Source organism: Pundamilia nyererei, unplaced genomic scaffold, assembly GCF_000239375.1.
Source record: "Pundamilia nyererei isolate P.nyererei 1_Seehausen unplaced genomic scaffold, PunNye1.0 scaffold00133, whole genome shotgun sequence".
Taxonomy (NCBI): domain Eukaryota; kingdom Metazoa; phylum Chordata; class Actinopteri; order Cichliformes; family Cichlidae; genus Pundamilia; species Pundamilia nyererei.
Genome location: NW_005187534.1, coordinates 711,752 through 731,401, shown reverse-complemented (window position 1 = coordinate 731,401; position 19,650 = coordinate 711,752). Strand labels below are relative to the sequence as shown.

The following is a 19,650-nucleotide window of genomic DNA, read 5'->3' as shown; positions in this document are numbered from 1 at the left end:
TGTGTGTGTGTGTGTGTGTGTGTGTGTGTGTGTGTGTGTTTGGCCTCCATATGATATCCTGGGAAACACAAAACCGCCAGTCACCATGGAAACGCAGGCAGATCTGCTTACAATGAACAGAAGGAGAGAGTGTGTGTGTGTGTGTGTGTGTGTGTGTGTGTGGTCATTCTTCCGGCTCACATGGATCAGTGTAATGTTCAGCATTGACGATCGTATGATTTCTGATATGCGGCTGTACTGTGATGTCACGCTGCTGCTGAGGCTCCTCCCTATTAACAGTCTCAACAAACAGCGTCTGCTCCCACAAACAGAGCTGTGACCTTTAGGTTGTTGGTGACCGAGGTGTGTTTCCTTCATGCAGCAGGAGACAAATGGTTGATGCCGCTCTCAGACTTTCACTAGCACGTGCTTCAGTCCAGTTCAAACAGACGAGTTATTAAAACGTGCTGTGCCTGTACGCCGCCGCTGCTGCTGGCTGTTCCCTGCTGCTGGCTGTTCCCTGCTGCTGGCTGTTCCCTGCTGCTGGCTGTTCCCTGCTGCTGGCTGTTCCCTGCTGCTGGCTGTTCCCTGCCAGGGTCTCCACAGGGGATCATTTCCCTCCATCTGACCTGTCAGAGCTGATTCTGGTTCTGTGAAGTTACCTGTTGCTCTCCTGATTTAAAGCCTGACTGAAGGTTAAACTGGTGATTATGAATGATCTGAGTTTACTGTTGGAGCTGTTTATGGAAAAGTTTCACACGAGGACTGAAGCTTTAAAGTGGCAGACTCACCCAGCCCCACAGTAATGAGAACCAGGAGCAGTCCAGGTTCCCCACAGAGACACAGACACACACACGCGCTCTCTTCCTGTTCGGGGGGCTGGATGCAGGAATGCTGGGAATGTTGGTGTGTCTGTTTTTTTTGTTTTTTTTAACGTGTGTGGTTTCAAAGTGAAACTAAACTTTCTGTGTTTCGTGTTTTCTGTCTGGATTTTCCCTTCGTTCATGTTTAAGATCCCCCCCCCCCCTTGTCTTTTTCCCTTTTTAGTACGACTTTGTTTCACGCTCTTAAATTAATCATGAAGGACTTCCTGTTTGCATCCCCTCTGCTGAAGGTCCACCTTTATTTAAGCCACACATCGGGCCTAGCTCGTAACAGAGCAGTAGGTGGCCCGGGTTGGGCCCAGATGGGTTTGAATGTGTACACTGTTGTGTTTGGGTCTTTAACATTTAAACTGAGGGGAGAAGTCACTACTTCAGCAGCTTTCTTGTGTCTGCTCTCACCGTTCATCACATCAGTTTACTGTGACGCTGATTAAATACTGTAAAACTCTCACACTTTATGGGAATAACAGTTTAAAGAGGAACTGTTTGTTACCATAGCTAGTCTTCACCAGCTGTAACACGGAGCACAGCGAATCTTCCTGGGCTTAAAACCATAAATCAGCATCATCCAGAACAAGGTTCAGTTCAGTTTTATTTACACAGCACCAAATCACAACAACAGTCGCTTCAAAGTCTTTATACTGTAAGGTAGATCCTACAAAAATACAGAGAAAAACCCAACAATCATATGACCCCCTATGAGCAGCACTTTGGCGACAGTAGAAGGAAAAACTCCCTTTTAACAGGAAGAAACATCCAGCAGAACCAGGCTCAGGGAGGGGCGGGGCCATCTGCTGTGATTGGTTGGGGTGAGAGAAGGAAGACAGGATAAAGACATGCTGTGGAAGAGAGACAGAGGTTAATAACAGATATGATTCAGTGATTTTCGAGCTGCAGGCTGATCACATGAAGAATTTTGGCTGGTGAATCTTTTTAACGTTACCTACCGTCCAACTCTGAATATAACACTTAACGAGCTTGTAGTTTGTTTTGTCGGAGCTCTAAATGGTTTCTAATGCCATGAAATACAGATTTCTTATATTTCTTATATTCATGGTCGTCGGTGCACATGAACAGTTTGGATCGATTTCTTGGGCAGAAAATGTGAGTAAAATCATTTATGTGGATCCAAAGAGTTGAATCTGTCAGAGAAATCCATTTTATGATGGTGTAAAACGTTGCTGATGTTCTGACCTCACAGGAATGTGTCTGTGTGGTCGGGAGGGCGAGGCGGCGTGTCGGTGTGACATTCGCCACGGCAGCAACACAAGTTTAGACTGTGAGCCGGCTCTCAGTTTGTGGAAGAGCAGGGAGAGGCCTCAGCAGCGGCTCGTCCTCGGTGAAAAGTCCCGGTGTTTTCCCCGAGGCCTCCAGTGCGAGGAGCCTGCATGAATGGGGCGTTTGGTTCGACGGCGGAGTCGTCCCGAGGGCCCTGACCACGAGGAAGCCGGATGACTGAGCGAAACGCAGCGTGACGCTTGCGGGAAGGACAGAGCGTGCTGTTATCTACAGATTAACAACATAAAGAGCGGCTCGCTCTCCTGCCGTCAGCTGCAGGAACGTTTGGTCCATCTGTTGTCTGTTTGCTGCGACCTGACCTCTGACCTCTGCACTGATGGCTGCTTTGCGAGAGCCGAAACAGTTTCCAGTTTGTTTTTAGCAAATCGCTGTGTTTGATGGTGGATGGTGACGGATTTTAAAGACTGTGGCTCAGTCAACAGTTTGGTGTCTATCAGACGCGACAGTTCAGAGGTTTGAGCTCGTTTTGTAACTCTCAAACTAAAAACCATTAAAGATGGACGTAGCCACTGTGACACATTTTGAAGCCTCAGTGTACACTCAGAAATGAGTTCATAAACACAAAGCAATAATTTTCATTACAATTCAACAGTAATATAGAAAATGAAAGGCTTATCATGTAATCAAATTTTAGCCTGCTGCCTGATTCCCTTGTCTTGGAGGCAGCGGTGGAGTTGGAGGGTGGGGTGTGTTTCAGCTAACATTAGCTAGACTGTGAATTACTGAATAAAATCCCAGAATTTCCCCAAACCTGGAGCTCAGACTTCCTGGATGGTCTGTTAGCACAGTGACCTCACAGCAGCCAGATCATTGGTCGGGTGATGTCATTAGAATAGTTCGAGTGCTCAACCAGCGCAGACACGCTCCAGTGGTCCAGTTCTGGGACTCCAACTAGCTGCAGTGAAGCTAGCAGACAGCTAGCAACTGCAGCCGCCTGTGTCACCATCCGCCTGTCAGTCAAAGTAGCCACGCCCCCAATAATGCAAACTTTAATACAAATTAAAGGGGTGAGTTACAAAAACAGTCTCACTCTGTAGTTCTTTCTCTCTCTGACTCTGGAAATGAACCTCGGATAAACTGTTAGCCTCCCTCTGCTCCAGTATATAAAACTGTATCGTCTGTGTGTAGTGACACTGTTATTCAGCTCGTCCCTGTTTTTGTTAATCTTATCTTTCATTCTGTAAGTTTCATACGGGTGTTATGAAGGCGGAAATTATCTAGAGAGACCAAACCGTTTGTGCATCAGGCTGTAAACATGTTTATTTGTGCTGTAAAGACTCACTGCTGCCTCTGCTGGACGTTAGAGGAACTGCAGGTTTTGGAACATGAGCACTAACTTCAATGTTAGTATAAATATGTATGAATGCCATTTTACCACAGTGGAAACACAGAGCAGCAGGTTTATGAAGGAATTCAACATTCCAGGTTTTCCTTTCAGCCGCTGTCACGAAGCTGTGTCCTCTCAGGAACTTTTTTTTTTCCTTTCTTTTCTGTTGTGTCTTTAGGTCCTTCCTGTCCTCTAGTTCCAAGTGCCCTTTGATTGTGAAGGAAACTGTGCAGACACCTCAGGTTTCCTCGCAGTTTCTTTAACCCTCTGAGGTCTGGATCCTCGTCATTGTCGAGTAAACCTATGTTCTCCTGTGGCTTTGATCTCCTGGAAAAAATGTTCTTGAATGGGACAAAAGACCTCTTCCTGCCTTCACAACATGTAGACTTGGGGTTACTTTATATCATCATTTAGGACTGATAATATTCTCTCTGTTTGGTTATTAATTGGCCTTTTCTCACTATAATCATGGTTAAACTGTGTAGCCCATTATTTTCCCCTCAAACCCGCCCTTTAAGTCTGTAAAGGAACTTTTATTCCTGGGATGAAACTTTTGAGTGCCACTGTGTGCTCGTTAAAATGTACATGAAGTAATCTGAGGCCAGTCCTTAATCTGTGATGGAATGTTTTTATAGAAAAAGTAGCAGAGCGCCGACGCCCCCTCCTTTGCACATGAGCGAAGCAGATCCGGCGAGCTCGGCCTTGCTTTCACATCCAGCCTCTGTAACGTGAGCCTGTCACGGTGTGTAAAGGTGACGGTTACCGTGTGGTTGCCAGAGAAGGATGCGGGTTTTTTTATCTGATGGTCTGTTATCTGGCCTGCCTCATTAGCGAAGCTCAGCCAGCAGGTTCTCTGACCGTCACCGCTTTGCTGGCTCGGATGAATTCAGATGTTGATGGTTCGGCTTGTTTCAGAGGCTTTTTCGGTCACAGTCAGTGCAGCGAGCAGCAGAGCGTGGACGAAGCAGGTCTTTGGTATTCACTTTAAGTATCCGGTCTCCTCCCCTGTGATTGGTTGTGAAGTTAAAGCAGCATCAGTGTGTAACTATAACTGATCGCTTTGAGCTTCCAAACATCAGCTCCTCAGAAATAAGAATTAGAGTTTCACTGATGTTTTTAATCAGATTATAGATAAATAATAGTGCAGGATGAGGCTTGATAGTGCATTTAAACAAAGGCTAAAGTCATTATTGTGATTGTTTTGGTCAATAATCTCAACTTTATAATAACTCAACTTGGACCTTTTTCTGCTTATTTTGACTCTGTGGACTCTCCTAGAGTAGCTTTCTATGATTAACAGTTCAAAATAATCCACCTGTGTCTCGCTGCGGCCCCTCGGGTGAAATAGCAGTTTTAAATTCTTCCTCTAAACATGGCTTTCTTCTGATTGGCTGCCCCTTAATTTGAACATCTGATGGGTGGAGCGTCGGTACCTGATATGACCATATTAGGGACGTCCTCCTCCCTATGACGTCGCACAGATCCATGTAGAGGAAAAAAAAACAGGATTACTGAGTGTTCAGAGCAGCTTTAAGCTCCCAGGGATTACTCGCTATTAAGAACTATGAAGAGCCGCCACTGGAACAGGAAGTAAGGAGGAGCTTGTCTTGACGTTCATCAACACCACTTTTTTTTTTTTTTAAAGCCATAAAGACTTGATGGCACAGACGACGAGGCAGGACGCCACTAATGATCCTTGATCAGAAGCTTTTATTTCCTCATCATAGATCTTGCTCCTGATTAACAGCACGAGACCAAACGGGACCTTTGTAGTGACGAGCATTAAACGATCATCTCTTTTATGACTGGAAATAAACTATCAGACAAATTAAAATGAGATTAATTGCCTTACTGCCTTACTTACCGTATCTGTGCGGCTCTGCACTGAGATGTGAATGTGCTTATTTTGAAAATGTTTATGGGGGCTGTAAAATAGGATTGGCTAAGATGTCGGCCATCGCGCTGACCCTCCTCGCTGTTACTCGGGGGTTTTCTGACACGCTCATTTCACTTGTTGAACTCACTAACTGCACACGCTGCGTTTGGCTGAAACTCATGGCCTTCAGTGACTGAAGCTGAGGGTGACAGCAGAGCTTCTGTTTGCTGAAGACGGCTGTGGGAACCGCTGGACAGCCTCAGGCAGCTGGCAGCCAGTGCACGACCCCAAATATCAAATAATGATCATGTAAAATCTTTAAAACAGGATGTACGTCAGTGAAAACTCTGATAAATAATAATCGGTGTGATTTAGAGTCGTCACAGAGGGCGCCGTCTTAAAGGAAGTCTTCCTCGGTTGAACTCTGTGCCTCATTGTCTGCGTGACCTCTGCTCTCGTTTTATCTGACAAAGGTGTAACGGCGTACCTGCCTGTGGGTGGAGTTTTAATGAGGAGAACAAAGGCTGGCTCTGCAGTTCAATTTCACTTCGGGCTCGTTTTTGTCCTTCAGATTGTTGGAGGATGACAAATGTGCGCGTGCAAAGATGAGCCGCGCTCCCGTCTCTGTGGAGCTCGCAGTTATTTCAGGGTCACGTGAATATTTGTTCCATGTATTGTCTCAGTGCTGTGACCTTTGACCTTTCATCTCCTCGATGTTGCCTGTGTGTCCAGTTGGTAACGCAGGAAGTCAAGCTCTGCAGCCTCTGCCTTTTCCTAACCTGCAGAGTGTGTGTGTGTGTGTGTGTGTGTGTGTGTGTGTGTGTTTACATATCTTTGTGGGCACCAACAGCCCTAATGGGGACCAAAATCCTGGTTCCCACAAGTTTGAGGCATTTTTCAGACTCAAATTGCGGTTTTAGTTTCAGGGTTACAGTTAGGCTATCGTTAGGATTAGGGGCTAGAAAAAGCATTACGTCAAGTAGATGTCTCCAAAATGATATGAAAACATGACTGTGTGTGTGTGTGTGTGTGTGTGTGTGTGTGTGTCCGTGCACGCACTGATGGACGGTGGGAGCAAACAGGAAGTACAGGCCGGACTCGGACAGGAAGAACATCTCCACAGCGTTCTCTAATATTAGCTCTGAGGATTCAAACTCAGGATGTTTGAATGTCTGCATGTGATGAGCTCGGAGTAACACACACACTCCACCCTGTTTCCGTCTTCTTTGTATCCGTCTTTCCCCTCTAACACACACGAGCCCAGTGATGTGGTTTCCTTAAATAAGTTTAAGAAGAAGTTTTTATTGAATGTATTACTTTATTGAAGCAGGTGGATCGTATGAGCCTGGATTGGACACACGACCTGTAGAATATTTGTGCAGCTTTTCAAAGTCCACCTGAAGGACGTGCGTGGTTGTAAAACGCTGGTATTCGGGGCACCGCTGCACTTATCTTTTGATCTGTGTCTGACATGAGATAAGCTGCACCTTATTTATAGTTAGGAGATGAGCTCCAAAGAGGAAATTGCTGCAAAACAGCAATTTCCACTGCAAAACATCAGACGTGACCTGCAGCAAAATTAAAGCTCAATGAAGTTTTTATTTATCGACTTTGATTGAACCAGGAAGTCTCGCCGTCTGTGTGCAGGGCGCGTGGGCGGGGCAGCGGGCGCGCATACCCAAAACGTGTTTAAATACAACAGAACCAGGAGCTCTGCAACAGTGTGTGCAAATCAGTGCACACAGCTGAGTGTGCGCTTTATACTCAGTATGAAGATTATGACCTGATGAGTCTGCATCACAGTTTTTTTTTTTTTTTATCATAAAAGAGCCACATTTAGCCAAAAACAAAAATCTGTGTGTGTCTCCAACAACGACGCAGCGTTTAAAGTGTGACTCTGTGGTCGATCAGTGTGTTCACACTCTAACGCTGGCGTGTCCAACTCCAGGCCTCGAGGGCCGGTGTCCTGCAGGTTTTAGATCTCACCCTGGGTCAACACACCTGAATCAGATGATGAGTTCATTACCAGCCTCTGGAGAAATACAGGATATGTTGAGGAGGTCGTTTCGCCATTTGAATCAGCTGTGTTGGATCAAGGACACGTCTAACACCTGCAGGATCCCGGCCCTCGAGGCCTGGAGTTGGACACTGCTCTAAAACGTTTATGAGTTTGGTTCGTGCACAATCACCTGCAACATAATCGATTCAACACCCAGCAGCCTGATTGTGACTCAAGTTTAATCCAGGTTTCCTCTGTGATGCTTATTGTTTTTTTTATTATAATGTTATGATGTATTTATGCATCTCCGGCTTCTGAGGTCCAGCAAGACGAAGGCCGAGGCGACATTTTTACTGTTGGGACCTGCAAAGAGTCAATCACAGCAATAATAATAATTCAAAATAAAAAAACAACTTGTCAAATCTGCAGAGAGCTGCTGGAAATCAGACAAAGCTGAAACAGTCATTTTGTTCCTGTGGATATGAACCTGAGGCGTGTGCTCACTGTGACGTCCACTTTGTCTTTACTCGTCATCGCCAAAGAAGTTGGATCTCTGCTCCTTCAGAGAGGAAAACGTTATTATTTGTGCGTGAACCACAGACTGAAGCTGGTCAGCTGACAGGAAGCAGATGGTTTTACTGTGAACACGTATCCCTGTGTTTAAAACTGTCTGATAAGACCCGGCTGCTTCCTTCGGTTTGTTGAAAACGATTTCTGCTCAGGGTCTCGGTGCTGCAGGGGACGTGGACACTTTGGGGTTTGAAGGCTGAGGATGGTGAAAGTTTTGGGGCTGATTGAAAGCGTCTGCCCCTCCCAGGGGGGGAAACTGTGGCTCTTTAAACATTTACTCACAGAGCGAATTTTAATCTTATCAGTTTGACCTTTTTCACATGACGCAAAGAACAAAATAAACGGGATCATTTAAATATGAGTGTTGTGGAGGCGGCGCCCTGCAGCTGTTTAAGCACAGATTTAAGAATCAAATGTTTTTGCTTCACATTTGCAGTAAAAAGCTGCAGATTAGACTAAAGTTCCTCTTTAATCTTCAGCTCGATCGGCCCTCTGCGCTCTCTCCCTCTCTCGCTCTCCTCCGTCTCCTCCCCTTATGCCAATGAGTGGGTGACATCATCGCTGAACTGTGATTGGCTGCCGTGGGAGTAGCCTCTCCCTCTGGCGGCCCCTCCCCCCTGCACTCTCGCCTCGTCTGCTGAAAGGTGTTTTCAGTGTCTGAGAGCTGCTGCTGCTGCACACCGCAGGACAAACCGCTCTTTCTCTGCCTCCCTCCACCTCCTTTCTCCGTCTGCTCCACCTTTTCATCGAGCAGGGTCTGAGCGTGCGTTTGAACGGAGGATGGGTGGAACTGAGGGGAAGGCGTGATCCCCGGAGACTCTGACAGATGGATGAATGGAGGGAAAACAGAAGCATGATGCCGCCGCGCGTCTGCTGAGCCAGCGATTGTTGGCTCCACGCTGGTGAAACGGAGACGCTGCAGTTCTTCTGTCCTCCTCTCAGCTCGACTGAGGAGCAGGGAGCGTTCCCCTCGGTGTCGGAGCTAAAACTGGGATCACTTCTCTAAACTCACTTTGTTCTTGTGCTAAGGACTCTTAAGGAGTCGGTGGTCACCTGGAAGCTCCTCCTGCTGCAGAGAAGTTGAGGCTCTGAAGTTTGAGCTCGAGCTCATCCTGGGGGGAGATAACCTCTGCGGGCTTGTGTGACTCACTTATAAACTTTCTGCTCCATGTGGACGAGCTCCATCTGAGTCTTCTGTGGAGTTTAATCATGGAGCTTCAGAGCGCCACGGCCGGCCTCCCCGGCCCCCTCGCGCCTGGACCCCTCTCCCCAACTTCAGACTACGGCGGCCCTCTGTCCCCGGGGTCCGGATGCCCCGGCCCGTCTCACGTCGCCAGTCCCGGGCGAGGCCCGAGCCCCAGCCTCAGCCCCGTCAGGGGGTCCAGCCCCGGCCCCGGATTCTCGGGCCAGGCTGCCTTCAACTACAACCAGCTGGAGGGGAGGTTCAAACAGCTTCAAGGTAAGATGAAACAAGGAGCCCTCAGTGTGTGAGGAGCAGCGCATGCGGGGAAAAGCTGTGTGGGCCTGGGTTTAGGGTTTCCTTTAATGCTGTGGGCTGCAGTTTGTTTGCATTTGCACACTTGAAGGGTTGAAACAGTAGAAGGAGCCGTAGGAGGCTTTCAGAGCAGCAGCAGAGCTCCAGAGAAAGTAAAAGGAAGTAAAGAGGAGTGCGGTCGCGCTGGGATGGTGGCCGAGGCGTGCAGGTGTCGCCCTGACTTTATTAATCATTATCACCTTATAATGAAATCAGAGCTGGCTGTGGATGAGTCAGCAGCTTGACCTTACCTCTGCGAATAAACCGCGCCTCACGTTCACACACTGATCACAACTGACGGGCTGACGGTGACCCGCTCGCCGAGGAGCGGTGCGGGGGAGGCAGGGAGGCGCTCCCACACCCACATTTTTTCACGTAGCTGTGAAGTAATCATGCTGGAGCTCCTCAGCAGGATGCTGGCCTCCCGGCACACGTGCCGTATGTCTCTCCTGACTTAAAGCTCAGGAATGTGCTCGTTATTAATCGATGCAGTTATGACATCGCTAAATGAAACCAACAGCTGAAGTTTTTCTTCTTTGTTCCGCTCTGCTTGTTTCCAGCTCGACTGGAGCAGCTTTGCATGATCCGCAGCTGGAAATAAGCCGCCTGTATCTCAGGCTGACGTACGTCGGCTTCAGAAACCAAACCGTGTAGTTGTGTTTGCTTGCATGTGTGTGAGCTGTGTCGGTGTTTTTCAGCAGGCAGCAGGAAACTTTCTGCGACACGTTTACACTGAAGGTTTGGTTTGTACGATAGAGCTGCTTACATGCTCTGAGCACAGGCTCTACCCGGGAATGTTGGTAGGAAGTGGGGTGGCTATGTCGGGTGGTTGGTGGTTCAATCCCAGACCGCTCCAGTCCGCACGGGAAAGTATCCTCGAGCGAGATGCTGAACCCCAAGTTTCTCTCTGATGCGTCAGACAGAAATCACTCAGGAGTGGAGAACGTTCCTGCGTGGAAGCGCGAGTGGCGTGTCTTCTGTTGCTGAAGGAGAGCAGCGGCGCTCAGGCGTGTAAACACATTTAACCTCCCGACTCATCGATGGACGCTCGTATCGATATGAGCCGTTAAAATCGAATCGTCCTTGCACGCACAAACACTTCAGTTAAAAATTAGCAGCAGGCTGAATTTAGCAGAAGGCTAATGGAGCCTCATCGACCCGCTGACGCCCACAAACCTCCAGAGTGTCTGAAAGTAGCTTCCTGGCTGTTTTTCTTTGTTGGGGGGGTGGGGGGGGGGTCACGCTGAGGTCACTGAGTCTTTGTGATGTTCTGTCGTAAGAATTTGACCGAATGTGAAAACGTCTGCACTCGAGCACAGACTGTACTCTGCTTTGACAGCCTGGTTTCTTCAGTCCTGAGATTCCTGCTGTAACACGCGTTACTGATGCACACGCGTGTGCCGTGTGTCCGAGTTTAGTTCAGAGGCTGCTTCATGACTTCTTACCGAGTTGATATGTTGGGATCTGTCACACTCGATGTTTACGTGAGCGTGTTAATGCTGGTTTATGTCATTCATCTGGCTCCGCCTACCAGGGCTGACCTTTATCCTGTTTTTGACCTGCTCACAGAACCAAATCATTCAGACGTGAACTTATCAGACGTGTTTTATCTTAAGTGTTGCGCGGCATGTTCTGTTAGATCAGAGGAAGAATCTAAATGTGGGCTGTGATGAAACATCAATCAGTCCATGAGGACGTCGACCCTCAGAGGGGTTTGTTAGCTCGTGCTTATGAAGGCATTCGAGGCTCTAAATTCATGTGCTGTCCCGTGTGGGGCTCAGGTGGTTCGGTTCCCAGCGGGTTATGAGCGTGGAGGCAGTCAGTCATGTTTGCTCCAGTTAAGAGAATAATTATGGGGGGAAGTGAGTCGGCCTGCTGCACAGACTCATGTTGGTACAGATGCTGGCTGATGTTGAAACTGCTCAGGAGAGCAGACGTCATCGTTTTTTAAAGATTTCATTCAAAGAAAGAAAAATGATCCTAATAAGATGCCTGAACCAGGCCTGCAGATGTGGCACGGCTTCTCCGTGACCCCGCGGCTGCCTCCTGACGTTTCTAAATCAAATTTAGGGATCAGAGTCTGGACTGCATTTCCCTCCCTGAGAGGGAAGCTCAATAAATACATGAATATGTAACTGCACTGAATTTAGATGGATGGATGCAAAGAAGACGTGATGACGGGACAGAGTGCAGAGATAAAGGTGTGATAAAAAGATGGAGTGGTAACAGGAAATGGTTTTTTATTTACATTAGCAAAACTTTGTTAGCAGTCACTTATCAACAGAGCCTGATCGTCCAGTGAGCACAGCGGAGCCACCGCCCTGTAAAACCACCAAAACCTGGAGGTCGTCCGTGTCAGGTGGCCTGAGCTTCATTTTAAAACCAGCTCAGTGGAAATAAGAGCGATGCTGAGTGGATGGATGCTGGTCGCTGATGTTTCCGGTCCGGTTGAGTTTATTGATGTTTGCATGTGTGGATGAATAAATGACCCAGAAGGAGTCGGGTCCTTTGTTGTGCTCCAGCGGCCGTGCGCGGCGCACGCTGTGGTTTACGCCGGGACTCTAACATGAATGTAGAACAAACGGAGGCTGACGCAGAGCGGTTACTGTAGCGGCTGTAAAAACCCGCCATCTCCTGAAACGCCAAATCCCTCGGACGCGCTCTGCTCACAAAAACAAAACCACCATCCCTCTGTGCTCTCATCATCCCCCTCCCCTCCTCCGTGGTCCTGAGTCAGCCAATCAGCACACATCTCGGTGGTTTGGGATTCCTTGAGCTCTGCGCGGTGGTGGAGGGGGGGGATTAGAGGGGGTGGGTGGTGTGGGGAGGGTGTCTAACATGATCCGAGCTCGCCGCCGTCCCTCCCTCTCTGTGTCTCTAAAGAGAAAGAAAACACCTCGGCCGCCTCATCAATGTTTCATGAGCTTCTGCAGAGCGTCTGCGGGCGCCCCCGGTGCCCCCGCCCGGCCCGCCTCCTACCTCCACCCTCTTAGTGAAATTAAAGGAAGCTCTGGTCGTGAAATTCACACAAAGGCGGGGTGAGATGCGGCCTCGCTCCTCTCCCTCGGCCCGTGTTGAGTTGCGTTCGGGACGACTCGCTGAACCCGGCCCGTGATGCCGTTAGCACAGGATGCTAAGCTCCTCCGGGGCCATTTCCTGTGTTTCATAAGCCAAAGTGTGTTTTCATGGTTGAGTGAATGACACAACTGATTGGTTGGAAGTAGATTGTGTGACAGTCCCGGTGGTTTCCTGCTCGCCCCGCCCCCCGTCACAGTTCCAAAGGGATCGGCTGCTGGGTGTGTTGAGTATATATGCTTTTATTTGATCATCGCAGGCTTTGATTGCACTGAGATTTTTCCACTCGTACGTTTTTGCAAACGGAAAGATTTAGTGCTGCAAGTCTTCGAGGCCGATCCTTGGAGCCCAGCGTCTGATGAGCTCATGCAGGAGTTTGTCTGGAAATCTTTTCAGCGCTGATTTAAGATTCAGGAACTTCTCTGTATGACTGATGATGTGCAAAGTCCTCTCTTTAACGCTACAAAGCCGTAAATTAGATTAAAAGTTTGACAAAAACCAGCTCCATAGCTGTGCAGGATCTACCCCCCTCCTGCCCCCTGACAGCTGGGGCGGGCTCCCACCATCAGCTGTAACCTTCAGCATGACGTGGAGCCTCACGAGTTAAAGGCCTTCGCCATCAAAGCTCAATGATTAAACTGGAGTTTTTCTTCGATCTCTAGAAGAAAATATTTGGTTAGTTTGTCCTGTTTTTGATAGCCGCCATCATTTCTGGATGAAATGAAAGCTTGGTGGTGACGACGGACGCAGGAACCAGCGGCGTCGGAGGCGGGAGCAGAATGGAGTGATTGTTGAGAGCCTGAAGGTGGCACGAGGAAGCGTCTCAGGACGAAGCTGTGCGTTTCAAGTCTCAGTCCGCTTCCACTCGCAGATCTGCAGCATGAAAGGACTCTTTCATAGGGACGCTCCACTGAGCACGCTCGCAGAGGGGGCGGGGCCAGTCTGAGCCCAGAGAGAGAGATGCATAAAAGCTAAAAATAAACAGAGGTAACGTGTTTGTTTGTGTCCACAGCTGCACACAGCTGTTTGAGAAGAGAGAAGTTCACCTCAGACCACAAACCAGCGAGGTCACGGCGCCTCGTCACGGCGCTTCAGATGCTGCTAATCAGTTTCTGAGGGTTTTCTGCGCTCAACCACCGGAAAGCCACATGACTCATCCAACAGAGCTGCTTTCAGTGAACATGCATTTAAAGCACGTTAAGGGAGTGAAGTAAGCACCAGCGCTTCTGTAATAAAACTGAGAGTTTGCAGATTTATTGACTCTTCTTTCTGATTTCCTGAGCTCGAGCCTGAAGCTGCTTCTCCAGGTGTTCTCAGGACTCAGCGGGCCGTAATCGGACCCGTCTCAGACCACCTCCGAGGTCTGGATGGTCACGACTGAGCAGCAGTGGAAATAACCCACAGAGTCCTTCATGAACGAGCAGCAGGGCTTTAAAATCCCTCCAGACTAACAGGAAACCGTCAGCTGATCTGGGAGCTGCTCGCGGTGATAATTTCACGTCAGGAGCTTTTAATAAATCACAGTGTTCTCCATTCATCAGCTGCAGACGGAGCAGCACATCCACCCGCGACGCCGGCCAGCTCCTATTTTATTGTGAGCTGATTATTCTTTAAACACATCTGGTTAATAATCAGTCATCACAGCAGCTTCAGAGCAGACGCTGGTTTCTGCGTCTGTGAACATCTTTACAGCCTGTACGCAGAATCTGCCCCCACGTGGGCCTTTAGAGCGCCACACCACAGGGACGCCAACCACGGCTTGCATACCTGGGTTCCACAAACCTTAAATTCTCCGTTGCTGACGTAAAATGATGACTTATGGCAGAACGCCATGACCTCATGACCTCCCAGCACGGAGCCAGCGCCTCGTCTGGGACAGTTGTAGCTTCGCAGTTGTTGAACCAGGCGTCGAACGTTTTCTGTTGTAGATTATTCTTGTGAAGCCATCTGAAGCGCAGACGTCATTACAGAAGGTTTTAGGACTCGTATCAGTCCGGTCATGTGACCACTAACCACACGTCGTGTGCACGAGGCCCGGCCGTGCATGAGTCTGCGAGCACCGGGCGCTAAAACAAGTGCCCCAAGTTCAAGGATTCATGACTGTCATCAGGGAACAGAGAATGAAACGGAGTTACTGAGGTCTGAGTTCAAATCATCAAACGTCAGAATAAAAGTCATCAAAACAAACAAAAATAATTTGTTAAATGTGAAAAACGACCCGTTAGCTAAACACGGATACACGGATCTCCCAGCAGCAGTCAAACTGACACAAACAGGAAACGGAGCTGCTTTCAAAGTAAAAGTCACACCTTTTGAAACATGTTAGCCGCAAGCTTTTACTTTGAAGGTGAACGTTCTCGGGTTTTACTGCTGCTCCGTGCCTCGTTGGCGAGCGTTTGCAGACAGGTTGGCGACCCGTCGGGGAACACGTGATCCCTCAGCGGCGATGTCACGTGACCTCGGAGAGGAGCAGCAGCTCGATCGTGACCCAGTTGTCTCTGACTTATTTATCATTGATAATCAGGGTGATTGATCCTGACGCGAGGCTGTGACGGTCGCTGTTGTGAGCCGGCTTCGTCAGCGTTACAGCGCCGACCAATACTTGGAGCCACGCATCCGGGCGCTGCGGTGAAGCTTCTGTAATGAAGGAAACGTTGATTTATATCGACGGCGTGCATTTCCTGGCGTCCGACGGCGCAGACACACACTGACGGCTCTGCTCGTGAGCTCGGCTTTGTTTGTGGGTGACAGTGGCGCTGAAAAGCCTCGCCGGCTCCTGACGTGTAGAGAAAGAGAGGAAGGAGGAAGGCATGGAGTCTTTATTCAGCTGTCAGCGTGACAGGAACAGCATGCCGCACGCACGCACGCACCCACGCACGCACCCACGCACGCACGCACGCACGCACGCACACTCTTCTTTGTGTGTCTTTAGTGTTTTCAGGCGAGCAGGTGTGGGAATGAGACTTCAGTGATTTCGTAAGCGTGTGTTTTGTCAGAGCGAGTGATCTTATCTCATCTCTGGTGTTGTGTAATGACCTACTGCAGGAATGTGAGTGTTAGAAGGGTTTGGCTGCTCTCAGAGCCGGCGTGTTGCCTCGAAGGTCAGACTGTGTGTAAGGAATCCGTGCTGCTGTTGGCTCGGCGCGAGGAGCCACACAGACTTTAATCAGACGTTAAACGTTGGGTCATTAGAGGACTCTTTGACGTCCTCGTTTATTTGACTTCTCGCAGAGCAGGATGTTAATGCACGACCTGAAGAGGGGAAGGATGAGCTTCAGCTGCGAGTTTAGACTTTGTCAGTCAAATCTAAACACAGGCAGGATTTTTGGATTTGGTCCTGAGCTGAACTTCCAGAGGATCTCATCGTGAAGCAACAGGAAGTTAATGCAAGAGTTATTACGCTCCACTGATGGTTGTCTGTACATCATACAAAAACATACACACAGGCCAAAACAAAGCACGAGTGCTGACAACTGACCAGATTCATTCTTCTGCAGACGTGCACACACGCCTCAGGCCTCAGATGATCCTGAAGCACGAAGCATGAGGCTAAAACTGAAAACGCCTCATTTTATAAACACAGACAACACGCAACGGCCTGCAGCAACAAAAAAATGGAAAAGATAAAGTTTTGGAAAAGGAGACGACGTCTGAGAGGAAGCAGCCGTTTCTAAATCTGTCAGAGCAGCAAACAGAAACTATTGTTTCACCGTGTTTGCGTCTGTAACATCCCGTCCGAGCTTTGGCTTCCTTTCCTCAAACTCCCAGATACGCTTTCCTTTAAAGGCCTTTATCAGGTGTGTTTTTGAAATGCATTATAATCTAATATAAGCAGTGTTTCCTTCTTGAATCCGAATAGTGAAGAAGATTAATGAAGTGCGTGCATAATGACCCTGAGATCAAACCGACTGCTCACAGACGCTCTCGGACTCTTTGAGTCCTGCGACTAAAGATAATAAAGTTCAGTGTTTTTAACTAGAGCTGGACCGAGATTACTGCTGGTAAATAAGGACTGAAGCACTTTGGATTTAGAAGATTTTAGTCACAGAAGGTTGAAAAGTTCGAGTTTGCTGTTTGTCGACAGTTTCTGCTAAAAATCAGACAAACGGTCGGCGTGAATGTCCCGGTGAGGGGTGGGGGCGGAGAAACGAGCTGCATCTTGTTGGCGTTCTGCTCGGTGACATGAAGTCATCTTCCCGGATGAAAACGAGGGTCGGCTCATCGACATGAACCATTAACATTCCTGAGAAAACACAAGAGCAGCAATCAGAATAAGCTCGAACAACGGGAACTCCGGCTCTAAGGCGGGGCTAAGGTCTGCTGTTTGGAGATGGACTGAGCGTGCTCAGTGGCTCTGATGGGCAAAGCAGCGAAACGGCACAGCGTCCTCTCTGAGAAACACCGTTCACAGGAAAGGCGGGGCCATGGCGTTGGTTGTGATTGGACAGTTCGGACGGTTCCCGTTTCTAACAGCGGCGTCATTTCTGCGTTTTCCGTCCGAGGAGACGAGCTCGCAGTATAAAAAGGTCTCAGCATGCTGTGCTGCTCACGAGACGCTGCAGCTCAGCAGCAGGAAGCGTCTCCTCATCGGCCTTGTGACGTCAGGAACCCAACGGTCCAACGACCTCCTGACTGATTCGAGTTCTGTCCAATTAAATTGCAGGGGGACAGCGGTGAAGATGAGTCTGCACCGGCGTGGACAGGGATAGCCGCGATCCGTCCTGCCCGGAGGCGGCGCTGAGTCGGCGCCACATATGGCCTCGGTCGGTTTAACGGTTGATAATCAGCCTGTGTCCTCGCCTCTCAATGCTCCTCTGTCCCCAAATCTGGCTCGCTTCCCCCTCCTCACGGGAACACACTGCCGCTCTGTGTCACATCAGCCATTCAGGCGGAAGGAGAGGGCGCTGTGATTGGATGACAGGCCCCAGTATTGTGCCCTGTGATTGGATGACAGGCTCCTGCTGTCTGAGTTTCTGTGAATGAAGGTTTTAGTTTTCTGCTGAACGTCTGCGCTCATTAACACACACATGCACGCACAGATGTTGCACAAAATGAGATCAAACACCTGCAGATTCTGTGGAGGTCAAAACAAACCTGACCTGCAGGTGAGATTTGCATAAAGTGAGTCTGTGCTGTCAGACACAGGTGACAGTTACCTGCCTCATCCAGACACACCTGAGCACAGACCAACTGGGAGTTCCTCCTTTTGTGTGGAGGTTAAACAGCAGTGATCGGGGCTTTGTGCTGCACTCAGGTGTCTGTCAGGTGACTGCATGCAGGCGTCACCTCCAGGTGCTTCATAAGGTCGCCGCCCTCGGTGTGAGAGAGGACCTGAGCGCTCAGGTGATGAACGAGAGGGAAGTTTGAAGCCAGAGTTGCATCATGGAGCGGATCTGCTGAATGGCCCGTGTGGATCCGTGTGAGTCGGGGAGCGGCGTTTAGGATCAGAGGTGAGCTGCAATCAGCCGCTGCAGGAAGGAGTCGCAGACTAAACCGAGCTTCTGCCGGTTTGTTTCTGTTGCTCTCAGTAGTTCCGACCTCCACACTCGCTCACGGGGGATCCTCTGAGGCCTCCGCTTCCTGTGGGAGATCAGGAATGCTGGAATCCTGGAACTGTTGAACTGGAAGTGTGTGTTTTGACAGGGTTATACGATCGTGCGTGTTTGGGAATGTCATACGATCCGTCAGGACTGGCCTGGATATGGAAACGCAGGCCCGTGTGTCAGAGAGCCTCTCTGTCTCTCTCTGTTAGTGGAAACAGATGTTTGATGTGTTCGGCCTCCTCGAGACATTTTCACGTTAAAGGTTCCTTGTGGCCATTTTGGCGAAACCTTTGTAAAAGTGATGAAGCTCGTGTGTCGCGGATCAGCGTCTCTGTCTAAATATTTGGCAGTTTTATAAATTTATGTTACATTTCTGTAAAATTCTGAAATGTTTTTTGTAACATTCACACATTTGTGACTCGTATTAGTTAAACTTTCTTCACTGAAGCTAATCTGAGCCTTTTATCTCTGCATCACATCGTGTGTGTGTGTGTGTGTGTGTGTGTGTGGTCATAGTTGCATAGAAAGCTTCATTAGTCATTACTGGATGAGGGGAAAGCAGTAAAAACAAAAGTAAGCGCTCAGACATTTCCTAAAAAATCCCCTCCATCACGCCCACGTGGCGATAAAGAAACGATTGATTCCTGCTGTAAACCAAACACACACACACACACACACACACACACACACACACACACACACACACACACACACACACTCTCAGGGGAACGCAGCTGGCATGTTTGGTGAAATGTCATGTTCGCTGTGCTCGTTTCTCACAGCCTGAAAATCAAAAGCTGTCGGTGTTGAACGCGACCATGGCGGCAGGTCGGGACGACGCCGATGATGATGATGGCGCTCGTTCTTCGCCTGCGTCGTGAAACATCGACTGGATGTTGTTTGAATCTTCAGGACAAAAATTTTGTCCGTTCTGTCCTCTCAACCTTCACTTCCTCTTCCTCTTCCTCACCTCCGTCCTTTCCTTTCTTCTTCTCTGTCGTTTCCTGTAACTTTTCCTCTCTTTATCTTTTTTTTTAACATTTCAAACTATTTAATATATATTAATATAATAACATTAAATACATTAAATAATCACTGACAATTATGATAATGATCATATAATATTATTAGCGCTTTATCTTTCTTGGCTTGTTTCCTTTCCTCTCTTGCACCCTTGCTCTTGCGTTCACTTCCTCTCCTCTTTTGACTCTTATCATTTGAATTCAGAATGCTTTGCTCTTTTATTTCCTTGTTTCCATCTTTCTTTCTTGTCCTTGTTTGTTTCTTCTTCCTCTGGTTTCCTCTTCTCTCTAATCCTTTCCTTCCTTGCAACCTTTGCTCTACATTTAATCTTCGGACCCCTAAGATCTCCTCTGGTTACGTTTATTATTTTTCCTCTTTCTTTTTTATGTATTTTATTTATTTTTTATCTACTTTTTGAGGATGAAACATTTTCAAATTTCGGACGAACGCCACAAACGCCGTCATGAGCTCGTGTCGACCTCGACTTCCCATGATGCATCGTGATCATGTTTATGAGAGCGCCGCATTCACGCGATGATAC

The 19,650-nt window shown here is 48.5% G+C and overlaps 1 protein-coding gene across 3 annotated transcripts in view; it reads left to right on the top strand.

Annotated features, from left to right (window-relative positions):
* LOC102216160 (spectrin beta chain, non-erythrocytic 1) overlaps positions 1–19,650 on the top strand; it is a 99,157-nt gene that overhangs the window by 37,287 nt on the left and 42,220 nt on the right. For 2 of the 3 annotated variants that reach the window (XM_013913455.1, XM_013913457.1), the window contains exon 1: positions 8,561–9,393. The exons of the other annotated variant lie outside the window; for it this stretch is intronic. In XM_013913455.1, coding sequence (XP_013768909.1) covers positions 9,144–9,393 — 250 coding nt within the window. In that variant the 5' untranslated portion in view covers positions 8,561–9,143. Of the gene's footprint in view, positions 1–8,560; positions 9,394–19,650 lie in introns of those variants that run through there. 3 annotated transcript variants of the gene reach the window in all.